Source organism: Armigeres subalbatus, chromosome 2 (assembly GCF_024139115.2).
Source record: "Armigeres subalbatus isolate Guangzhou_Male chromosome 2, GZ_Asu_2, whole genome shotgun sequence".
Lineage (NCBI taxonomy): Eukaryota > Metazoa > Arthropoda > Insecta > Diptera > Culicidae > Armigeres > Armigeres subalbatus.
The window spans coordinates 426825339-426844834 of NC_085140.1; the positions used below are offsets into that span (position 1 = coordinate 426825339).

At 41.9% G+C, this 19496-nt stretch overlaps 2 protein-coding genes across 5 annotated transcripts in view; one reads left to right on the top strand and one right to left on the bottom strand.

Moving 5' to 3' along the window:
• Positions 1-19496, bottom strand: part of LOC134217890 (angiotensin-converting enzyme) — a 531134-nt gene that overhangs the window by 428023 nt on the left and 83615 nt on the right. The gene's annotated exons all lie outside the window — the stretch shown is intronic.
• LOC134213543 (uncharacterized) lies at positions 12683-17197 on the top strand. Its single transcript, XM_062692681.1, has 2 exons — positions 12683-12794; positions 15024-17197. Exons 1-2 carry the CDS (start codon positions 12783-12785, stop codon positions 16083-16085), a joined length of 1074 nt encoding a protein of 357 aa, XP_062548665.1. The 5' UTR covers positions 12683-12782; the 3' UTR covers positions 16086-17197.

Here is a 19496-nt window from a genome sequence, read left to right on the forward strand (position 1 = left end):
CTGATGCTAAGAATCCAATATCTCTCCCTTACGCTGGCGATCAATAGCTGCTGACCGGCATGAAGAAGTTGCTTGTGGTAGTGACGCATTATAAGCAATGACAGAGGATGATTATTGTCGAAGATGATGGGATGCTTTCTATTCGCCGAGATTGGAGCATTCTCCAGCCGGCCGCCGACTCGAATTATGCCATCCACCAGCCGTGGATTCAATGAAACGATGCGGGATGTAGTTTTCACTTCTTCTCTTCTGCTCAGATCCGCAATCTCTTGACCAAAGCATTCTCGTTGAGCGATAAGCGTGAGTCTGCGAATGGCCCCTTCTCGATCAGCATGTGTAAGCGGTCCAATACGTCTTTTTGAGCGGTCAGCTTGGAGCGTGTTATCCTTGAATCTGATCCACCATGCAACAATATTCACTAGCGTATGGAACGACGACGTCCGAGTGAAGATAGCGTTAAACTCTTCAATGTTGACTACCGCAGCAACAGTTTGATCTGATTGTACGTTCTCCTCTAACAGCGCTTCGTCTACTTGCGATCTGGAGACCTCGATCGTCGTTGGCCAGCTCGACTTGTCTTTCAGCATCCAGCTAGACCCGCTCCACCAGAGGGAACAGTTCTTGAGCTGCTCTGGAGTTGCTCCTCGTGATATTAAATCGGCTGGATTATCTATGCCAGGGACGTGGCTCCACTGTCCTTTTTCGTCAAATGCTGCACTTCGGACACTCGATTCGCTACAAACATCTTCCACCGTGATGGAATAGAAGCTAGCCAGTACAGGACAATCATAGAGTCCGTCCAAAATAGGCCTCAAACGAACTCGGAATACTTTTGAAACTGCTTCGTACACGTGGGCTAGCAGCAAGGCAGATGACAGTTCAAGCCTGGGGATGGTTTGCAGCTTCCTTTTCTTCTTGGTTGAACCTTCCAAAGGCGCCACCCTGGATTTTGCTATCAGCAGACGTGATGTTATCTCTCCATCCCAATCTACGCATCGTATGTAGATACATGCACCGTATGCTTTTGTGGAGGCATCGCAAAACCCATGCAGTTCAACCGACTTGAGTTCCTTTCGAAATCCGATCCATCGAGGAATCTGCAGCTCCTTTAGACCTTCCAAACTGCTTCGATACTCACGCCACTGTTGCTGTAGATCTTCAGCTAGCTCTTCGTACCATGATATCTTAATCATCCACAGATGCTGAATGAATATTTTTCCGGCCACAATAACTGGCCCAATGAGACCACTTGGATCGAAAATTCTTGCAAGGTCAGAGACAGCGACGCACTTCGTTATGGCAGACTCATTCCACTCAGGTGCTTTGAAGTTGAAAAATCTGATTGAGGCTCCACACAAGCCCCAAGGTCTTGATTGCTGCACTTGAACCATCTAACTCGAAAGAAGTTCTTTCGTCTCGATACTCTGGAGGTATCTGCTCGAGAATCTCAGGACAGTTTGAGCTCCATTTTCGCAGGTAAACCCTCCACCGCGGAGTAGTTCTTGGACGTCTGCACAAAGTGTAATGCCTTCCTCGATTGAATCAACGCCAGAGAGCATGTCATCAACATAAAAATCCTTCACTAACATCTTGGCAGCTGCTGGATAACGATCTCCATCTAATTCAGCCAGGCGACTCAAGCACTTAGTTGCCAAATATGGCGCTGAAGCAGTGCCGTACGTCACGGTACACAGCTCATAGATTCTTATGGGATCGGTAGGGGAGTCACGCCAGAAAATCCGCTGCAATCTACGATCGCTAGGCTGTACTAGTACCATACGGTACATTTTTTCGACGTCGGCCACTATCGCGTATTGATTCCATCGAAAGCGTGTGACAATGGATAGCAGATCATCTTGTACTGTGGGCCCAACCATAAGGGCATTGTTGAGTGACACTCCGCTGGTCGTTGCACAAGACGCATCAAAGACGACCCGCAGTTTTGTCGTGGTGCTATCTGGCTTCAGGATGCAGTGGTGAGGAATGTAGTATTGTGGTCCTCCTTCCTCCACGTAATTCAAGCTCTACCATGTGACCCAGTCGACGATACTCATGGATGAATTCCTTGTACATCCTTTTCGTTTCTGGGCTTGCCTCCAGTCTCTTCTCTAGGCTCAAAAAACGTTTCAGTGCTGTGGCCCTTGAGTCTCCCAATCGTTGGATGAGAAACTCCTTCTTCGGTAGCGTTACAACAAATCTACCGGTTGCATCGCGAATGGTTGTTCTGTCGTATATGGCTTCACATGTTGATTCCTCGACTGATAAAACGCTATTCGATCGACAGGTTTCCAGTTCCCAAAAATGCTTGACTAACTGATCCACTTGCTCCGTGCAAAAATTGGCAATCATTGGTCTCGCAATACTCGCTTCGTCTGGTAATTTTCCGCACACAATCCATCCCAACTCTGTATTTAGCAGTAAAGGTCCATCCTGCTGAGGTTTCAGCTTCTCAGTTGATAATACTTCGTAAAACAATCCTGCGCCCACGATGATGTCCACCACATTAGGTACGCAGAAAGTTGGATCTGCTAGCACGATGTCTTCAGGTAACTGCAATCTCTCACGGTTGATTCTCGCGCTAGGTAGAACGGTTGTCACTTGCGGAAGAACGTAGAACTTCTCCTCCTTGGCGAATTCAGATATTCTTGAGTGAAGGTGAGCAGTGACCGATTGTTTACACCTTCTTGTAGCCTGGCCAATGCCGCTTACTGAGAAAGACTCCTTGGCTCTTCTAAACTTCAGCTTCTGCGACAGATTCTCCGACATAAAACTGGACTGGGAACCACTGTCCAGTAAGGCTCGAGCGAGCATAGTATTGCCGAAACTATCTTCAACAATAACTATTGCAGTTGCAAGTAGAGCTGGTCGATCTGATTTGTTGTCAGAAAGAGATGCATTGTAACTTGTACTTTGGGGTTGTGTTGTTGGTGGTGTTTCGTGTTGCGTGTTTTGTGTGCTTGTGAGGTTGGAATTGTTGGCAATATTTGATCGCTGAGATGGATGGAATTCTTGTGATAGTGGTTGTGTTCCTGAGGTTGAAGCATTCTGTGTCTGTATCTGTGGGTTCTGAGGAGGACGTTGGAATCGCTTGACCGGCTGTGGAACTGACTGACGGGAGAACGATTGAGCTGTGCTTAGATGTAACATAGAATGATGCCGTTGACCACACACGCGACACGAACTCCGACTGCATGATTTAGACACGTGACCACGACCTAAGCAGTTAAAGCATAAACGGTTCATCATCACTGCATTTCTTCTTTCTTCAACCTTTAGAGTCTTGAACTTTCCGCACATGAATGGTGAATGCTGATTTCCTCCGCAGAATGGGCAGACGGATTGAGCTTGAAGTTGGATTCCAGTGTAGCTGCCGGCCGGTTTCGTTGTCTTCTTCTGATCCGACTGAAAGCCTTTTACACCAACCGACTGGAGAACGATACAGTGGTTTTTCAGGAACTTTAGCATGGCATTATACGTTGGAACATCTCGTGACCGATGCTCCATTTCCCAGAGTCTCAGAGTTGTAGTGTCCAACTTGCTCGCCAGCATGTATGCTAAAATCGTGCTCCATTTAACAGTTTCTTCTCCCAGCTTATCAAGCATTTGAAGATGTTTATCAAATTCACTTAAAATGTGATTTAGTGAATCGAAGCATTCCTTGCGTACTGGCTCCAACGCAAAAGAGCTTTTTGTTTTCATACCGTGACTCAAGAGCCTGCCACGCTATGGTATAGTTGACTGCGGTCATCTCGATCGACTCTATCTCTTGGAGAGCTTCTCCGGAAAGGCATGAACGGAGATACGTGAATTTGTCAATCGCTGATAGTTGACTATTGTTCGCTATCAGGTTCTTGAAGGAATCGCGAAACGTTAACCAGTCCCGCAGGTTTCCTTTGAACAACGGCAGCTTCAGTTCTGGCAGTTTCACATGGGATAGCTGTTGCGTCACCGTGGCTGCAGGTGCAGCTTCATTAAGTTGATTAGGACTCGGAATACAGGCCTGTAACTGTCGTCTCAACGTGAAGTACTCGTCGACAAACTCCTTCATAACGTGTTCGTTCTGCTTCTCCCGCTTCTGGACCCGTGATGCTTTGTCCTGCTTGCCCTCCTCCTCATCGAGCTCAACATCTTCCAATAGCATTTCGATTTGCGTGCGAACGTCACAGAACATCTCGAAAGCCTCGTCAAGTTTTGTGATTCTAAACGGAACTGTATCCCCATCACGAGAATCCTCATAATTAGACACGAAATCCTTGGTTGAAGCGACGATAATCTTGATTTGTCTCTTCTGCTTCGATAGTTTTCGCAATTCGTTATCAGCCATGGTATGCCACTTGCACTTGCACTCATCTATTTAGCACTACTCACATTCACAGTTCCACAGCGACTCGCGATTGATTGATCGAATAGCGATTGACAGAAACCCAACAGACAGAAATGGAAAAACTGCTGATCAATTAAGCATTTTCAAAACCTCAATAAATCAGAAAATCGACTCAGCGAATCAAACAAAATCCCATATACCCTCAACAAGCAACACATGCAACTTGCTCGACTTTAGACGGCTGCCTAGCAGCATGCAATCAATGCTCGTCTGTTTAATTGTTCGAACAATAGATACCCCAAAGTAAAACATGCAACTTATCTTGCTTGTCGCTCCGTCGACATAATCAGCTTGGTACAAACGCTCGGCAACATCCAGTTCCAACTCCAACAGCAGCAGCACTCGATGGTTTCTTGGTGACGATCAGCAACAACAGCAACATTCGGTATTCACAGGCCAGGATCAACCACAGCAGCAACAGGGTAAACTAGCACGATAGTCTCCGGCAGGTAGCAGATACACTTTCTTTTCCAGTTCACTTCTCAATAGAATGATTATTCTTCACCACTTTGCTCGATTGGCCGTACAAACTACTAATGGCGAACTTGCCTCCAGTAGGCATTCAATCAATTGGCGGCAAATGTCCACAAAAGCCAGTACACATAGAGCACGATTCGACCCCTTGCTTATTGTTCAATCCGACCGGACACTTTCACAGTAGGTCTTAGACCTGAACTATAGTCACTGTCCGTTAAACAATACGTATAGACGGATAGCGTATCACATCACAATATGGATACCGCAATCGAATTAGCACACGACGATTTGCTATCGATAATCCGCGCGATATTCACGATATGCACTTTATTTAATATCCGGTTCGAAGGACCAAATGTAAAATTAACGTCTTCGATTTTTCGGCACTGGTTTTAAATAAAACATAACTTTTAAGTGCATAAACACGACGCTTTTAAGAAAAGGCACTATCCGTCCGGCGCTTGGAACTGATTGGAACTGACTACTTACAGAGTTAGGCGACTTTCTCCCCTCTTCGTGCTAGCTAAGAGTTGGGCAGAGAATACTGCAAAAGAGATGAGAAGGTATCATCTCTATCCTAGATTGGATGCTGTAAGATAGCCTGACTCTCACAATCTCAGGGAAGCTGAGGATTGCACAGTGGTTCTGATGAAGGAATGGATAATTTTAGCTACAGTCGCTTTACAGATATTTTACACAAAGTATGAATATGAAATTGACCATTGATGACTCTGACCGCTCTCGGGACTTGCAGATTCCCCCCGGAAAACCTGTGTAAAACATTTAAGTTGCAGCACCAAAACCAATAACTCAACGGCTTTTTTTTCGTGATTTTTGATCAGAAAGCGAAAGAGGAGTATAAATTGGACCATTAATGGATCTGACCGCTTCCAGGACTTACGAAATGCCCCCGGGGAACTGTGGAAGGGGACATTTTAGTTTTAGCACATTGGACGGCTCTTTTTCATAAGTTTCAATCAGAATATAAAGTATGAACAAGAAAAGGACCATTGACAGCTCTGACCGTTTTCTGGACCTACAGATAGCTCACGGGGAACCTGCCTACTTCATACTTCGTTTCCTGATCCAAGGCCATGAAAAAAGAGCCGTTGTATGACTAGTTTTGGTGCTAAAACTAAAATGTCCCCTTCCACAGGTTCCCTGGGCCAATCTGTAAGTCCAGAAGGCGGTCAGAGCCCTGATTGGAGCCGTCAATGGTTATTTTTAATTCATATTTCGCTTCCTGATCAAAATCCATGAAAAAAGAGCCTTCAAATGACTGGGTATGATACTAAAACTAAAATGTTCCCTTCCACAGGTTCCCCGGGGCCAATCCGTAGGTCCTGGAAGAGGTCAGAGCCGACAATGGACCATTTTATATTCATACTTTGCTTCCTGATCGAAAACCAAGAAAAAAAAAGCCGTCGAATGACTGGTTTTGGTGCAAACAATAAAATGTCCTCTTCACAGGTTCCCCGGGGCCAATCCGTAGGTCCTGGAAGAGGTCAGAGCCGACAATGGACCATTTTATATTCATACTTTGCTTCCTTATCGAAAACCATAAAAAAGAGCCCTCGAATGACTGGTTTTGGGGCTAAAAATGAAATGTCCTCTTTCACAGGTTCCTCAGAGGCAACTAGTAGGACCTGGAAGCGGTCAGAGTCGTCAATGGACCATTTTATATTTATACTTTACTTCCTGATCGAAACCCATGAAAAAAAGTGCCGTCAAATGACTGGTTTTGGTGCTGAAACTAAAATGTCCCCTTCCACAGGTTCCCCGGGGCCAATCCGTAGATCCTGGAAGTGGTCAGAGCCGTCAATGGACCGTTTTATATTCATACTTCGCTTCCTGATCGAAAACCAATTTTATATCATATAAACCACTGAGAAAAGTTATGCCCAACTAAGTGTTCCAGTACATGTTTTGTGGACAGCATAGTAGCGCCGCTCTATAATATTGAGCAACCAGACATATATTTTTTTTTTTATTTCTTTATTAAGGTGTTTTTTAATCTACAGACTAAGTTCAACACCGCAACCAGACATGGAAAATTAAATCAAATCTTTAACTTTTAGAATTTTACTATTATTTCCATTATGTAATACAAAAATACTTCCAAGTTTGCATAGTATGATGGTTAAGGTGGCTCAAAAAACACTTTTTCAGATTTTTTGATGGGCCGCCCTCTTATTCGGTTCTATTTGGTGCCCTGATGTTCAGGACAAAATTTCAGACAAATCGGTCAACGTTTGGGCGGTGCTAAACTGCGTTGGAAAAATGTATGCAGAAACATCCAAAAACAGTGATTTGCAGTTGGACGTCACAATTTACGATCAAGAACCATGATCAGGCTTGTAAAATGTCATCTGCATGTCATTTGACTAATTTGTTCATAACTTTCTTCAGAAGCCCAATTTACTTCTAAATTTTAGATGTACACATAACGCTTGAGTAGTGCAATATTTTTGTCCAAGGGTACATTGTTCTAAATATAACATCTGAGGCTAGAGAGTGAAATCTCTCCAAAATGTCACGTGTCATTTGACATAATGTCATTTGAATGACATTTTGCCTCCCACGCCCCAGATTACATATTTACAGCAATAACTTGTTAGACTAAGTTGTAGCCACATTTAAGCGCTATAAGTTCGTCATATTTGATAGTTGATAGCTAACTACTGAAAAAAGTTCTGGGAAAATTATACAAACGAATGCAAATGACATTTTACAACACTGACCATGATACTCATTCAGTTCTTGTAGAAAATGTATAGAATGTCTTGTAAAAAAACAGAATGTAATGCTGAAAACCGCGAGACGATTGGAGTTTATTAGGCAAAAATATTAGCATTTTACTGGAATGTTGTAGGGGTTAATTTATTTCTTTTCAAAGGTAAAAGAAAAGAAATTTGCTCAAACCCCACTTCAGAGAAATGCTAATAACTTAGCCGGACAAAGTCTAATCTTCTCGTGTTTTTTGCATAACATTCTGTATTAAATTCTTCAAGATCTGAATGAGTATCATAGTTCTTTATCGTAAGTTGTGCCGTCAAACTGCAATTCACTGTTTTTGGATGTTTCTGCTTATAAACTTCCAACGAGTTTAGCACCCCCCAAGCGTTGACCGATTTGGCTGAAATTTTGTCGAGCATCAGGGCATCAAATAGAACCGAATAAAAGGGCGGCCCATCAAAAAATTTGGAAAAAGTTTTTTCCATACTAATTTGAGCCACCCTAATGATGGTCTTACAAATATTTAAAGGTACCAACTGATTTCTAACCTGCTAGAAATCAAAGAGGGGCGTTTTGGCCAGGGGGAGTCCTTATTTTTTTTCTTTCATACCCTGGTCTTTTCGTGTCATCACCGAAGCAAACGGCAGTAGCTTATGTAAAACAAATAACCTATTACCTACATGAAGATAGCGTGGTGGTGCGGCTAGCGTAAGCCCTTCCCACTGCTATTATTGTTACATTCTGGGTTCGAATCCCGCCGCCGTACATTTTGTACAATTGTTCTGCGATACTTCTCGCAAAAAGTGAGTAAGAGGATTGTACGACAATTACCAGAAAACCAATTTCTCCGAATAACAATTCCCCGAATGTAACATTTCCCCGAATGCTTCTCTATTCTGTTTGAGTGCGGCACAATGCGATGTGTATCCAGAAAGCCATGCAACACCATGCAAGCAAAGGCGTAGGATTGCCGATCCGGAGGTTGCGAGTTCGAATCTCTGTTCGGGTTAGGATGCTTCCGGGTGGGAAGCATTTTCGGCTCCTTGAGCACAGTGTATCCATTGTACTAGCCACACAAGACATTCATGCAACTGGCAGGCACGGGAATGCTTTCAATAACTGTGGAAATGCTAGTAGAACATTACATATGTTGAAAAACAGCTCTATGCGAAGTGAGGAGATATTGCTTTTTTTGAATGTATAAGTTTGTTCTGATATGCGGTCGTCGTCCAGCTGCTGCTCCATCGCTCCTGTACACAGAAATTGACCTTCAACGCATCCTCAATAAGATGTGTGACAAACTCCAGTAATGTTCCACTCGTCTGGAACAAGTTCGACTGAAAGGAAATTTTGTTTTGACCTATGGCTACTAACAATCTCCAGCTGCTGCTGTGGAACACCCTCTCGCTCTGATCAACATGTGCAAGCACCTGTTGCCATATCCGAATTGAGTTTGGATCACTACCCAGTACAACTCCAAGCGGGGGAGGGCCGTTTGGCCGAATACCGTTCGGCCGAATGCCATTTGGACGAATGCCACTAGGCCGTAAGTTGTTTGGCCGAACAGACCATTAGGCCCAAATTCATTTCGCCAAAGGGTTGTTTGGCCGAAAGGGTCATTAGGCCGAAAGAGTCATTTGGCCGAATAAGACATTTGGCCGAATAGGTTATTTGACGTTTCAATTCTCATTCCTCATTTCTCACTTATCGCTGTAAAAAGTAAGGAGCGTGAAATGAGTTGTTAAACGTCTCACTACCCACTTCGCACAACTCACTTTTCACAGTGAGAAGTGAGAAATGAGTGAGAAGTGAGAAATGAATGAGGAGTTCGGCCAAATGTCTTATTCGACCAAATGTCCTCTTCGGCCAAAGGATCCTTCGGCCAAACGGCACTTTCGGCCATATGTATTTCCGCCTAATGGTTTGTTCGGCTTATGGGCATTCGGCCAAATGGCTTTCGGCTGAATGGGTTTCGGTCAAACGACCTTTCCCCACTCCAAATACATGCAATGAATTATTGGCAGTGGCTGATTTTCTACTCGCCGCATCCACATCCAGGCGCTATAGTATATGCACAAAATAGCCAGCAAGAGTTAACCGCCAGAAATTTGTATGGCGAAAGACATCTAACGCTGGTTTTCTCAAAATTAGGAACTTTTCATGAAAAACTATTTGGTACCGGTTATGAGGGATGGTGTCCGCTACTACGCCTACCAAATATTTTTTCGATTAAAGTGCTTAATTTTGAGAAATCGAGCCTTAGATGCCTTTCGCCATACTGATTTCAGAAAGTTAACTCCTAGTGTGCCGCTGTAAGCACGCTCAAAGCAGTCGATTTATTCCGTCTGTTCGCCCAAAAAAACGAAAAGACTACCATCACGTCAATTCGGTTTTCCAGGGAAGGGTCAACAATCACATTGACATGCTAATCCCCTTGGCAATCGCCAAGGATATCGACCGTGCGTTGATGAGTCTCCATCGGAGCTGCTACAAGCCACTGCGTCCGACAAGTCCCGTCAACTATAAGTAATTCCATTAAAAATGATCCCGTAACAAAACAAACTTAACCAAACTTATAAATACTTAAACTTACAGACCTTAATAAAAACAGAATCAATGATCTCAAAAACCAAAAATTTCAAAGTTATTTGTACAAATTGAACTACTGTTCAAGCCCATTCTGGAAACTAGCAAAAACTCGGGAATCGAAACCACAACAAGTTCCACCATTAAAAGTAAAAAACAAGAATATGAAGGCCCCAGGACTCGATTCAATTTTTAGCATTTTGCTCAAAAAATTTAGGCAATCACATTCAACTAACATCTTGAACAAGTGTATGGATTTACTGTAGTTGGAAACAGTAGTTGCGAAAGTTGTACCAATACAGAAGCCTGGAAAAGATCCTGAGGCACCTTCTAGTTATAGACCGACCAGATTCAAATGAACAGAATTCTGACAGAACAACAATTTGGCTTCAGAAAGAATCATTCAACCACGCATCAACTGCACAGGGTTGCCAAGTTCATTAAAAGAAACAAGACAGTAGCAAAATCGACGGTGATGGTACCCGAGCAAAGCTTCAGAGCAAATCGATAACTAATTTTGTTGTTGTGAAATCGCCCAATTTTGAAAACTCAGGTTGATATCCTTTTGGTCGTTTTAACGGTTAAAAGATCAAAATCTACAGCAGAAAAATTTTTGCTATGACATCAAATCAAAAACTATTCCTGCTATCGATGGAAACAAATCGGAAACTAATTTTGATATTGGTTCCGATAACAAAATACATGTCAGATCATACAATTTAGAAATCAACAGCGAAATGGGATCAAAATATGTAATCAGTCATGATGATTCATATTTGAAAACAAATTATGATTCCAATTTGATATCAATATCCCACCAGAGGGATGTCATCTCGCACTTTACGCAGACGACATCTCACTAATGGCTAAAGGTAGGAATACTAGAGGCACTGTTAGAAAGTTGCAAGCTTATGTACATTCTGTAGCCGATTACATGCAAAACTGGAAAATCAAGATCAATAACACTCAAACACAAGCACTTCTGTTTCCATACAACAAATCTGAAAACTCAACCCGCTAAAAGATTGGAAAATGGTTGTTGACGGTTATATACAGGATCGAAAACTAATTTTCTGATCACAAATACAAAAACCAATGGAATCATTCATGGTCTATTTACTTAGTTTTAATATAAGTAGTAGTTAGATTATGTTAAGGTTAAACACAATCAACAATCAGAGCATTCAAAATGAAAATCAAAACCACAAGCAACATAAGAAACAACAACAAAATTGCCAAACTACCAAAGATGCAAACGAAAGTGAATCAATTAAAATGCAAAAAGAGCAAACATTGTTGAACAAAATGTAAATAAATAAAATTGAATTTAAAAAAATATTGAAAAGGAACACAGGCGGAACAAAAAAGAAAACAAAACATTATTTATGTAATATAAAACATTGATCGGGTTTTCATTATTTTTTCGACTAAAAATATTGCATCCTACTAGCAGATGTAATTTCTCTTGATTTCTAACAATTCTGTATAAGAACCCTCCAAAATCTGTATAATAACTGGACATATGCGATATTGCTAGATTCTAACCAGAGTATACCTTCTAATACAAATATTGTAAAAGAATATTAAGTACATTGAATCCAAAATCCTAAATTTAAAATACCAAGTTATCAATTTTCAACGAGTCAAATTAACGCTTTTTTGAAACAGAGAGCATGCTTAGGTTCACACTGCCCATGATTTCATAGTTGACGTATCAACCATTGCACTTTCGCATGTATTTGATATGATTTAGGGACAAATATCACAAATCTGAAACATTCTCTATTCTAAACACTCCAATGAGGCTTGAAACATACCACGTATCGATATTACAGCGGTTGAATTACCGTAGTTAACTTGTGATAAGTCGAATTCGGTGAAATTTGAAATGATTGTTACGTCAACTATGAGATCATGGACAGCACATTTAAAAGTAAATTCTAGTTATCTATAACGATTGGCGAGATTGGGTCTTAAAATTAATCATCACCCTCTTCCGTATCCCGTTGATCGATAGGATTTTTTCAACCGTTGTATGTTGAATCTCGAATATATTTTTAAGGTTATTTCAATGGCTTTATATCAATCAAATGTTCAATGCTAATAAATTTACGGTTTTATCAAATTGCTTCTGTATGCACTATAGGTCCACTGCAACATTTTCCGACGATTAGGAACTAGGAAATTCTAGTAAAACCATATTACATAGCTAGTTAGAACACTGTCTGTTTCCCAACATCCCGGCTCGCTGAATCTACCCAACTACCACGTGTGTGAAAAGTGTGCACGCGACCGCGTGTGCCGTCGATGATCGCGACGATCTTTTTCGAGCCCCAAAAGTGAAGACGGTTTCGCCAACCGTTGAGCCTCCAACCTCCAAAGCCCACCCCCCGTGGTGGTGTCGAACGAGTGCGAAGAGGATCGCGGCGAGGTGGTGAAAGAAGGCGAAACCGAAGAGACGCCCAGCGAAACCGACGGGCCATGCCGCGAACCGGGGCCCAAAGAAAAGCGATGTTGGTATAAAAGCTGCAGCCAGCGGTGGACTCACCATCAGTTACCCACTTGCTTGTTTCACAGTTTCATTTCACTCGGATTAAATATGAAATTGTTGGTAAGCATCGCCGGCTTTATTTTGGATTTGGCTGAGGAGGAAAACTGCAGAACAAAATTGTGATGATTTAGTGACGAGAAGTTGAACACGAGAAGTTCTGGTGTGATCGAAGCTTTTGGATTAAAGGACTTTGGTGAATCAAAAACGTTCTAGAGAACGATGAGTGAAGAAAGATGGACATTTTAGATAGTGCAATGTGAAGATCATTTTGGAAGCAATGTACTTCAAAAAGCGCAAGAGCTTATCATACAGCGTGTTTTGTGATTTGCTGGATTTCCATTGCATCACGGTGTCGGACAGTTTCCATTTCTCCAGCCAAATGGAACATTTCTTGGTCATCGACCGCCCTGGGTGGAAGTGATGAAAAGTATTTAAATGAAACCCCATCAATCATAAATGCGAGAAAGAGTGTTCAAGGGAAGGATAGACGTATGACGGCGCAAAACAAGTGGCGTGCGAATGAGCGATGAGATTTCTACTTTTTTGGATTTTCCGGATGTGGTTTTTCTTAACGATCGGATGTGTAGCGATGCGAATCGAATGGATAAACCAGCATAAGTTGGACAATGAGCTAATCGGAAATGAGGGAATTACGGCTGTGCTGTCAGCGGATCGGAGGAAACGCTTTGGATTAGTGGCTTTGTGCTTCGATGGATCCACCTGCAACACTTATTGAGCAGCTTAATTGTGATCGAAATGAATGGATTGTTAAGCAGTGTATACATTTCGTATAAAACAGTTTTATCCACGGGAATGTACGAAATTGGATTAACTTAAACGACCCATTTAATTGGCATATATTTATTTTTTCTATGGTCAACAAATTAGTTTGAAACTAAACAGTTTACTGTCTAATTTGTTTTACCATTCCTATTTCTGCAACTTCGTACTGTTTGATTATAGCTTTCAGTTTACTTTTTTGGTTTTGGGCCCCGTTAAATCCTTGAATTTTGTTTTTGTACCATAACGCCATATTTCCAATATCGATTAATACTTTTAAAAAATCGATAATTAAGTTTTTTTTTGTTAAATATCTACAGCACATGTTTCGAAATGGACAAATTGATATGAAATTTGCGAAAAAGAATCCACGTGTCTTGGGGGGATTCGAACTCTCAACCTCCTACTCTCTAGATAAGCGTGATAACCCCTACACAACAAGACCACTTAAAGGTCACGTTTGCGGAAAAGAAATCAGAATCCGAGTACGTTTGCCAAGACGTTTGAAAATAATAACTCCAAAATGATTTAACTACTAATTAAAGATTGATGACTAAATAATTTACAAAGTGCAATCACGAAGTCTTCTACTTTTTCCAAACCTAAAGAATCAAAAGACAAACAATTTTTAAAATATGTAGTGATTGGAACATTGACTAATATATTGAATCTAAATTTGGCAATAGGCACTTGATGACCATTTTGAAAGGTTATTTCTTGCCTTCTTTGACAGAAGTAACAAAAAGAGGATTCTTTTATTGTGCTCTTACTCTATCATTGATTACAGCTGCTTTTAAATTGAACATTGCGCTGTGTGCAAGTAATGCCTATCAAGCAACTATCTCTCCGTTGGAGATATTTGATTTGCGGAACATTTTCATTTCTCACGTTTTGAAATTCAAAGCAAGTTTTTCAAATATTAGAAAACCATTTGCCAAGCCTTTATATAGCAATTTCAAATGTGTACTCAGCTACATTCGGCGCTCTTCGAAAATGGGCAAGATATTTAATTGTAAACATGTAAGATATAAAATAATAAGGCTCCTTTAGTGGTATGTCTTCACCTGTCCCAAGACGAGCTTAGTACTATTACATTTAATTCCACCACGTTGCAATCTTTACAAGTCGAGTCAAGTACGAGACACTGAAGACAGCCTCACAGTTAAGATCGAAATACGTGAACCACTTGAAAATATTCATATTCTTATTCAAAATGCTAATTAAAAGCGTTCAGTGCGACATTTTGCGAGTCACTAACGCATACAACTGGAAGGGTTTCGATTTTACTAATTTAAATTTATGATAAGGCGTGGTCCAATTAGCGAAAATAATGTTTGAAAATCTAAACGTTTACGCTTAATAAAACTAAATTTTGAAATGATTCAGGAACTTCGACACCCCAGACAGGTTTAGCTTATACAAAGTTTGAATACAATGAACATATCGAATGCAAATCAGATCGATTCACTCACCTATTTTTTTCCTTTCTTATCCCACTACCATCCACAGGGAGTTGTCTGTCTTTTTGCCTTGGTGCTTCTTGCATCCGCCGAAGATGAAAAGAAACCAGTGGCTGAAGCTAAGGTAGATGACTCCGGTGCAGCCGAAAGCGCCAACCTCGAGGACAAGAAACAGGACAAACGTGGCCTGCACGGCTGGACCAGCTTTGGAGGCTTCGAGGAGAAACATGACGTGCCCCACTTCGAAACTCACGAGGAGAAGACCTTGACTGTGGTGAAGAAGGTTCCGGTCCCATACCCAGTGGAGAAGCACATCCCAGTGGCTGTCGAAAAACACGTTCCAGTTGCCGTCAAGGTTGGAGTGCCCAAGCCTTACCCAGTGTACAAGACTGTCCACTACCCAGTCAAGGAAATCGTTAAGGTCCCAGTCCATGTGCCAGCTCCTTACCCCGTGGAAAAGAAGGTCCCATACCCAGTCCATGTCCCAGTCGACAACCCAGTCCCCGTCAAGGTATACGTTCCAGCTCCTTACCCGGTAGAGAAGAAGGTCCCAGTCGCTGTCAAGGTCCCAGTCCCAGCCCCATACCCAGTTGAGAAGAAGGTCTTGGTCCCGGTCAAGGTCCCAGTCCATGTCGACAAGCCATACCCAGTTGAGAAGATTGTGCACTACCCAGTCCATGTCCCAGTTGACCGCCCAGTCCCAGTTCATGTTGAAAAGCCAGTGCCAGTCCCAGTTGAGAAGCCTGTCCCATACACTGTTATCAAGAAGATCCCATACCCAGTCCATGTCCCAGTCGACCGTCCAGTCCCAGTGCACGTTGACAAGCCAGTGCCAGTCCCAGTCAAGGTCCCAGTGCCACAACCCTACCCAGTTGAAAAGCACATCCCATACCCAGTAGAGAAGCAGGTCCCATACCCAGTCAAGGTCCCAGTCGAGCGCCCAGTTCCAGTTGAGATCGAAAAGCACGTCCCAGTCTACATTGAGAAGCCAGTCCCATACCACGTCAAGGTCCCAGTCCATGTTCCAGTCCACCACGAGGAACACCACCACGTCGAGGAACACAGCTACGGTTCGTCCGATGATCATCACGAATTCCATGAGCATCACTAAGTCAAGAAGAGCCCCCAACATTTCATTATTTATATCGCAAAACTTGTGATCTTAGTTTCTAAACGACACTAACACCCCAAACTACTAACAGATGGAAGAAACCTACATCACCCACCTACCAACTAGAAACAAAAGCCTGAGATTCTAAGAACAAAAACTGATCAAATTTTGAGCATCGTGCGATCCGCGACTTGTCGATCCCCGCAATCCCGCGAACGATCCGCACCACCAGCAAATGCCAGTTGAAGCGAGGACCTCCCTCCGAAAGGTAGGACTTCCAGCAGCTTACGAACTGTACAGTCGCAACAGCGAATGGGGAACCTACCCCAGAAAATCAATGCTCACCACATCGCAGGTCCACCTTCCCTGTAAGCTGGTGGTGCCTCCTTCTGAGGGGATCCATGGGCGGATTGCACAAGTAAATCCAACATTTTCGCGAGTGATCAGAAATTTTAGTTTTTTGAACCGAGCCCCGACCTCCCCAAAAGGGTGCTTCCTACTTTTCATCTGTAATGTTCCATCTCGGTTCGGTTCGAAGAAGAAAATTTCCGAATATCGTATTCCTAATAGAGAAAACTCAGAACACACACACCCAGGCGTTAGTCACCTATCACCACCATCAGCTAGAGCTTAGAGATCGAATATGCTCAGTTTAAACCCAAGAAACCCCAAGTTAATTTGTTGTTGTATAGATTTTTAGTAAGAGTGAAACAAGCCAAGCAAGTATGAGCGAAAGAAACAAAAAACGAGAGAGACAAGAAATTAAGACATAACTGTTACATGATTGTTGTTTGTAAATATTATATTCAAAGCAGAAGACACTCACGCGCGCAAAGAGGAAAAAAGAGCTACCCCCCTATTTTACTGTTGCCTAAAAAGGAAGGATTTTTTGTGTTTTTCCCGAGAAAAATTGTACAAGTGAGGAATGTTGTCCAAAATATTTGTTTGCTGTTAGCGCCTCCAATCACTCCATCCTAAGTGCATTGTACCATTTTTTGCGAGAATTGTTCTGTTTATATTTTTTACATAAAAAAAAGACAAGTGAGATATTACAAAAGAACCAAAAAAAAATTGAAATAAAAAATTGTGATACAAAAAAAAACGAAACCTCATTACAATGTTTACATTATTTATATCAACCCGAAAGAAAAATCCATTAGTGAACAATTCCTATAGATTTACTAAAAAAAATCGATCGAATTACAGAGAAAAGAAAATTTGTATAAATCTATTGATTCCAATTTCAGCTTCAATCCGTGAAAGTTACGCCAATCCGACCTGGAAAACTCTATACGCCATCACGTGAAAGGCGCCATACAAAGAGATAAAAAAAATTGCAGCATCATTATAATCACATAAGCACATGGCGCAACCGCAAACTCGGCGAAACGCAAACTTTCGTAAGCGCCACCCCGTCTACTGTCAAATGGAGCAATTTGACGCTTTGAACCCTCAATAAAGCGACACCTCCTCAACCAGCTGGAACCAATTTGGCCGAATTAGAGACACGAAACTATCGAGCTCGGCAATGCCTTCACATAGCCGTATTGGCAACGCAACGCATCGACACCGTTTCGAAACTGGGCTAATCTTGACAAGGCCCTTCCTGGTTTGTTTTGATTTATTATGGCCCCACGCAAAGCGCGAAAATCAAACTCGAGTACCCCACTTGACTTCTGCTTCGGTCTACCGAGCAGTGCGCGCACGCCGCTCCGCTTAATTACCCGCGAATTCATTACAGCTAGACGGCCGCAAGTGCACTCTCGATCATTTCTCTTATGTGCCTACAGAAGCTCGTCGTTGTCGCTTGTTGCAGCAACATTTCAATAAATGTGTTTGCAATATTTTTTCATTTCAACAACGACGGCGACACTAACTGGTTACACTCGAAACAAGCAGCCGCCAAAGTGGTTCGAGTTGGGATTGCTACACGTTGAACGCTGTATGTATGAATGTTTTTTTTTGCCTTTAGGGTCCTTAACCAAGACCCACAGGCGTCTGTGTCAGCAGTTGAGTAGAGCATCATGGAAAATCATCAGTTGATTGAGTAAACGGAGCGCTCGCATCGAACGTCAATTTATGAAAGGCATTTTTTTATATGAACTCTTAACTGCCTTAAATGTGAATTATAATTCTCGGCTTCAAGCGTGTTGGCAGCTGCACACCATTTAATCACAGATTCATTTGGAGAATAATTAAAAACAATAATGAGAAAATCGAATATTACGTATATGCAGCAATTTATATTATCAAATATGTACTGAATATAGTAAATATTCGTACCGATCTCATAGTTCATAGTAGATTAACAAATGTACAGGATCTGACAAAAAAGTCAGTTAAGTAATTTATCTTCTTCATTGGCTCTACATTCCAACTGATATTTGGCGTTCTTTTCAAGCTAAGTGTTCTATTGGCTTTTCCATATTTTTGAATTGAAAGCATCTCTATGCCTGCCATTAGAGAAGAGCAGCCCAATATGCACCTCATAAGCTTTATCGATTTTTTTTAACAAATATAAACTGCAATACCGAACAATTTCAACGAGCAGATGAACGATTTTAAAAATAGCTATATATCAAAACAACAAGGTTTCTGTAACTTTCTAACGCATTAAAAATATTGTTAATATTAAAAATATGTTTTAAAAATTGGGCAAAACGCCCATATGGTGGGGCAACGCGACTCACTTGCATGAGAACTTAATGTAAAACGCACCGTAGTTTGTTTATCTTCGCGGATTGATCGAAAATCTTACGCGTTAGGTGAAAGGTAGGGGAAGAGGTCCCAAAACGAATAACGAATTTTACGAATGATTTTATGTGCTGCTTAGGGTTTGCAGGAATCGCTCTCGATAAATAGATAACGAACAACGATAAAAGAGAGGTAAAAACCTCTTCGAATCATAACAAGCCATGAAAACAAAACTATCGCACTTGTATGCAAGTTGAAAAAAAACACTGATTCGGAAAGGCGGTCCCCACCGGGGAGGTTTGATAAAACACGTTTTTCTCGCTCATTTTATGTTGAGCACCATACTTTTTTCCGCACAGTTGTGTAAAACAAGTTGAAATGCATCATCAGAACCGGTATCCCCCGCAATCGGGGCTTATTAAAAGAAATGTATCATGGGTTGTAACCCCCCGAATCAGTTCAATATCGTAACAGCTACCGAAAAACGTCTCTCACGGTATGTTACCTATCGATAGTGTGTACAGACATGATAAGTGAGAGATTTTCTCATTCTCCTTTGGATTCAAACCCTGGTGCTGCTGCATTTCGCACTATTTTCCCTACAGATTGGAGGCTCGTTAATAAAGTACGGTGGACTGAGTATTCAAGTGCGGTGGTAGAACATTTTGGAGGAGACGCACGGTGGGTTTTATCGAGGAGACTTCAGGTATGGAATCA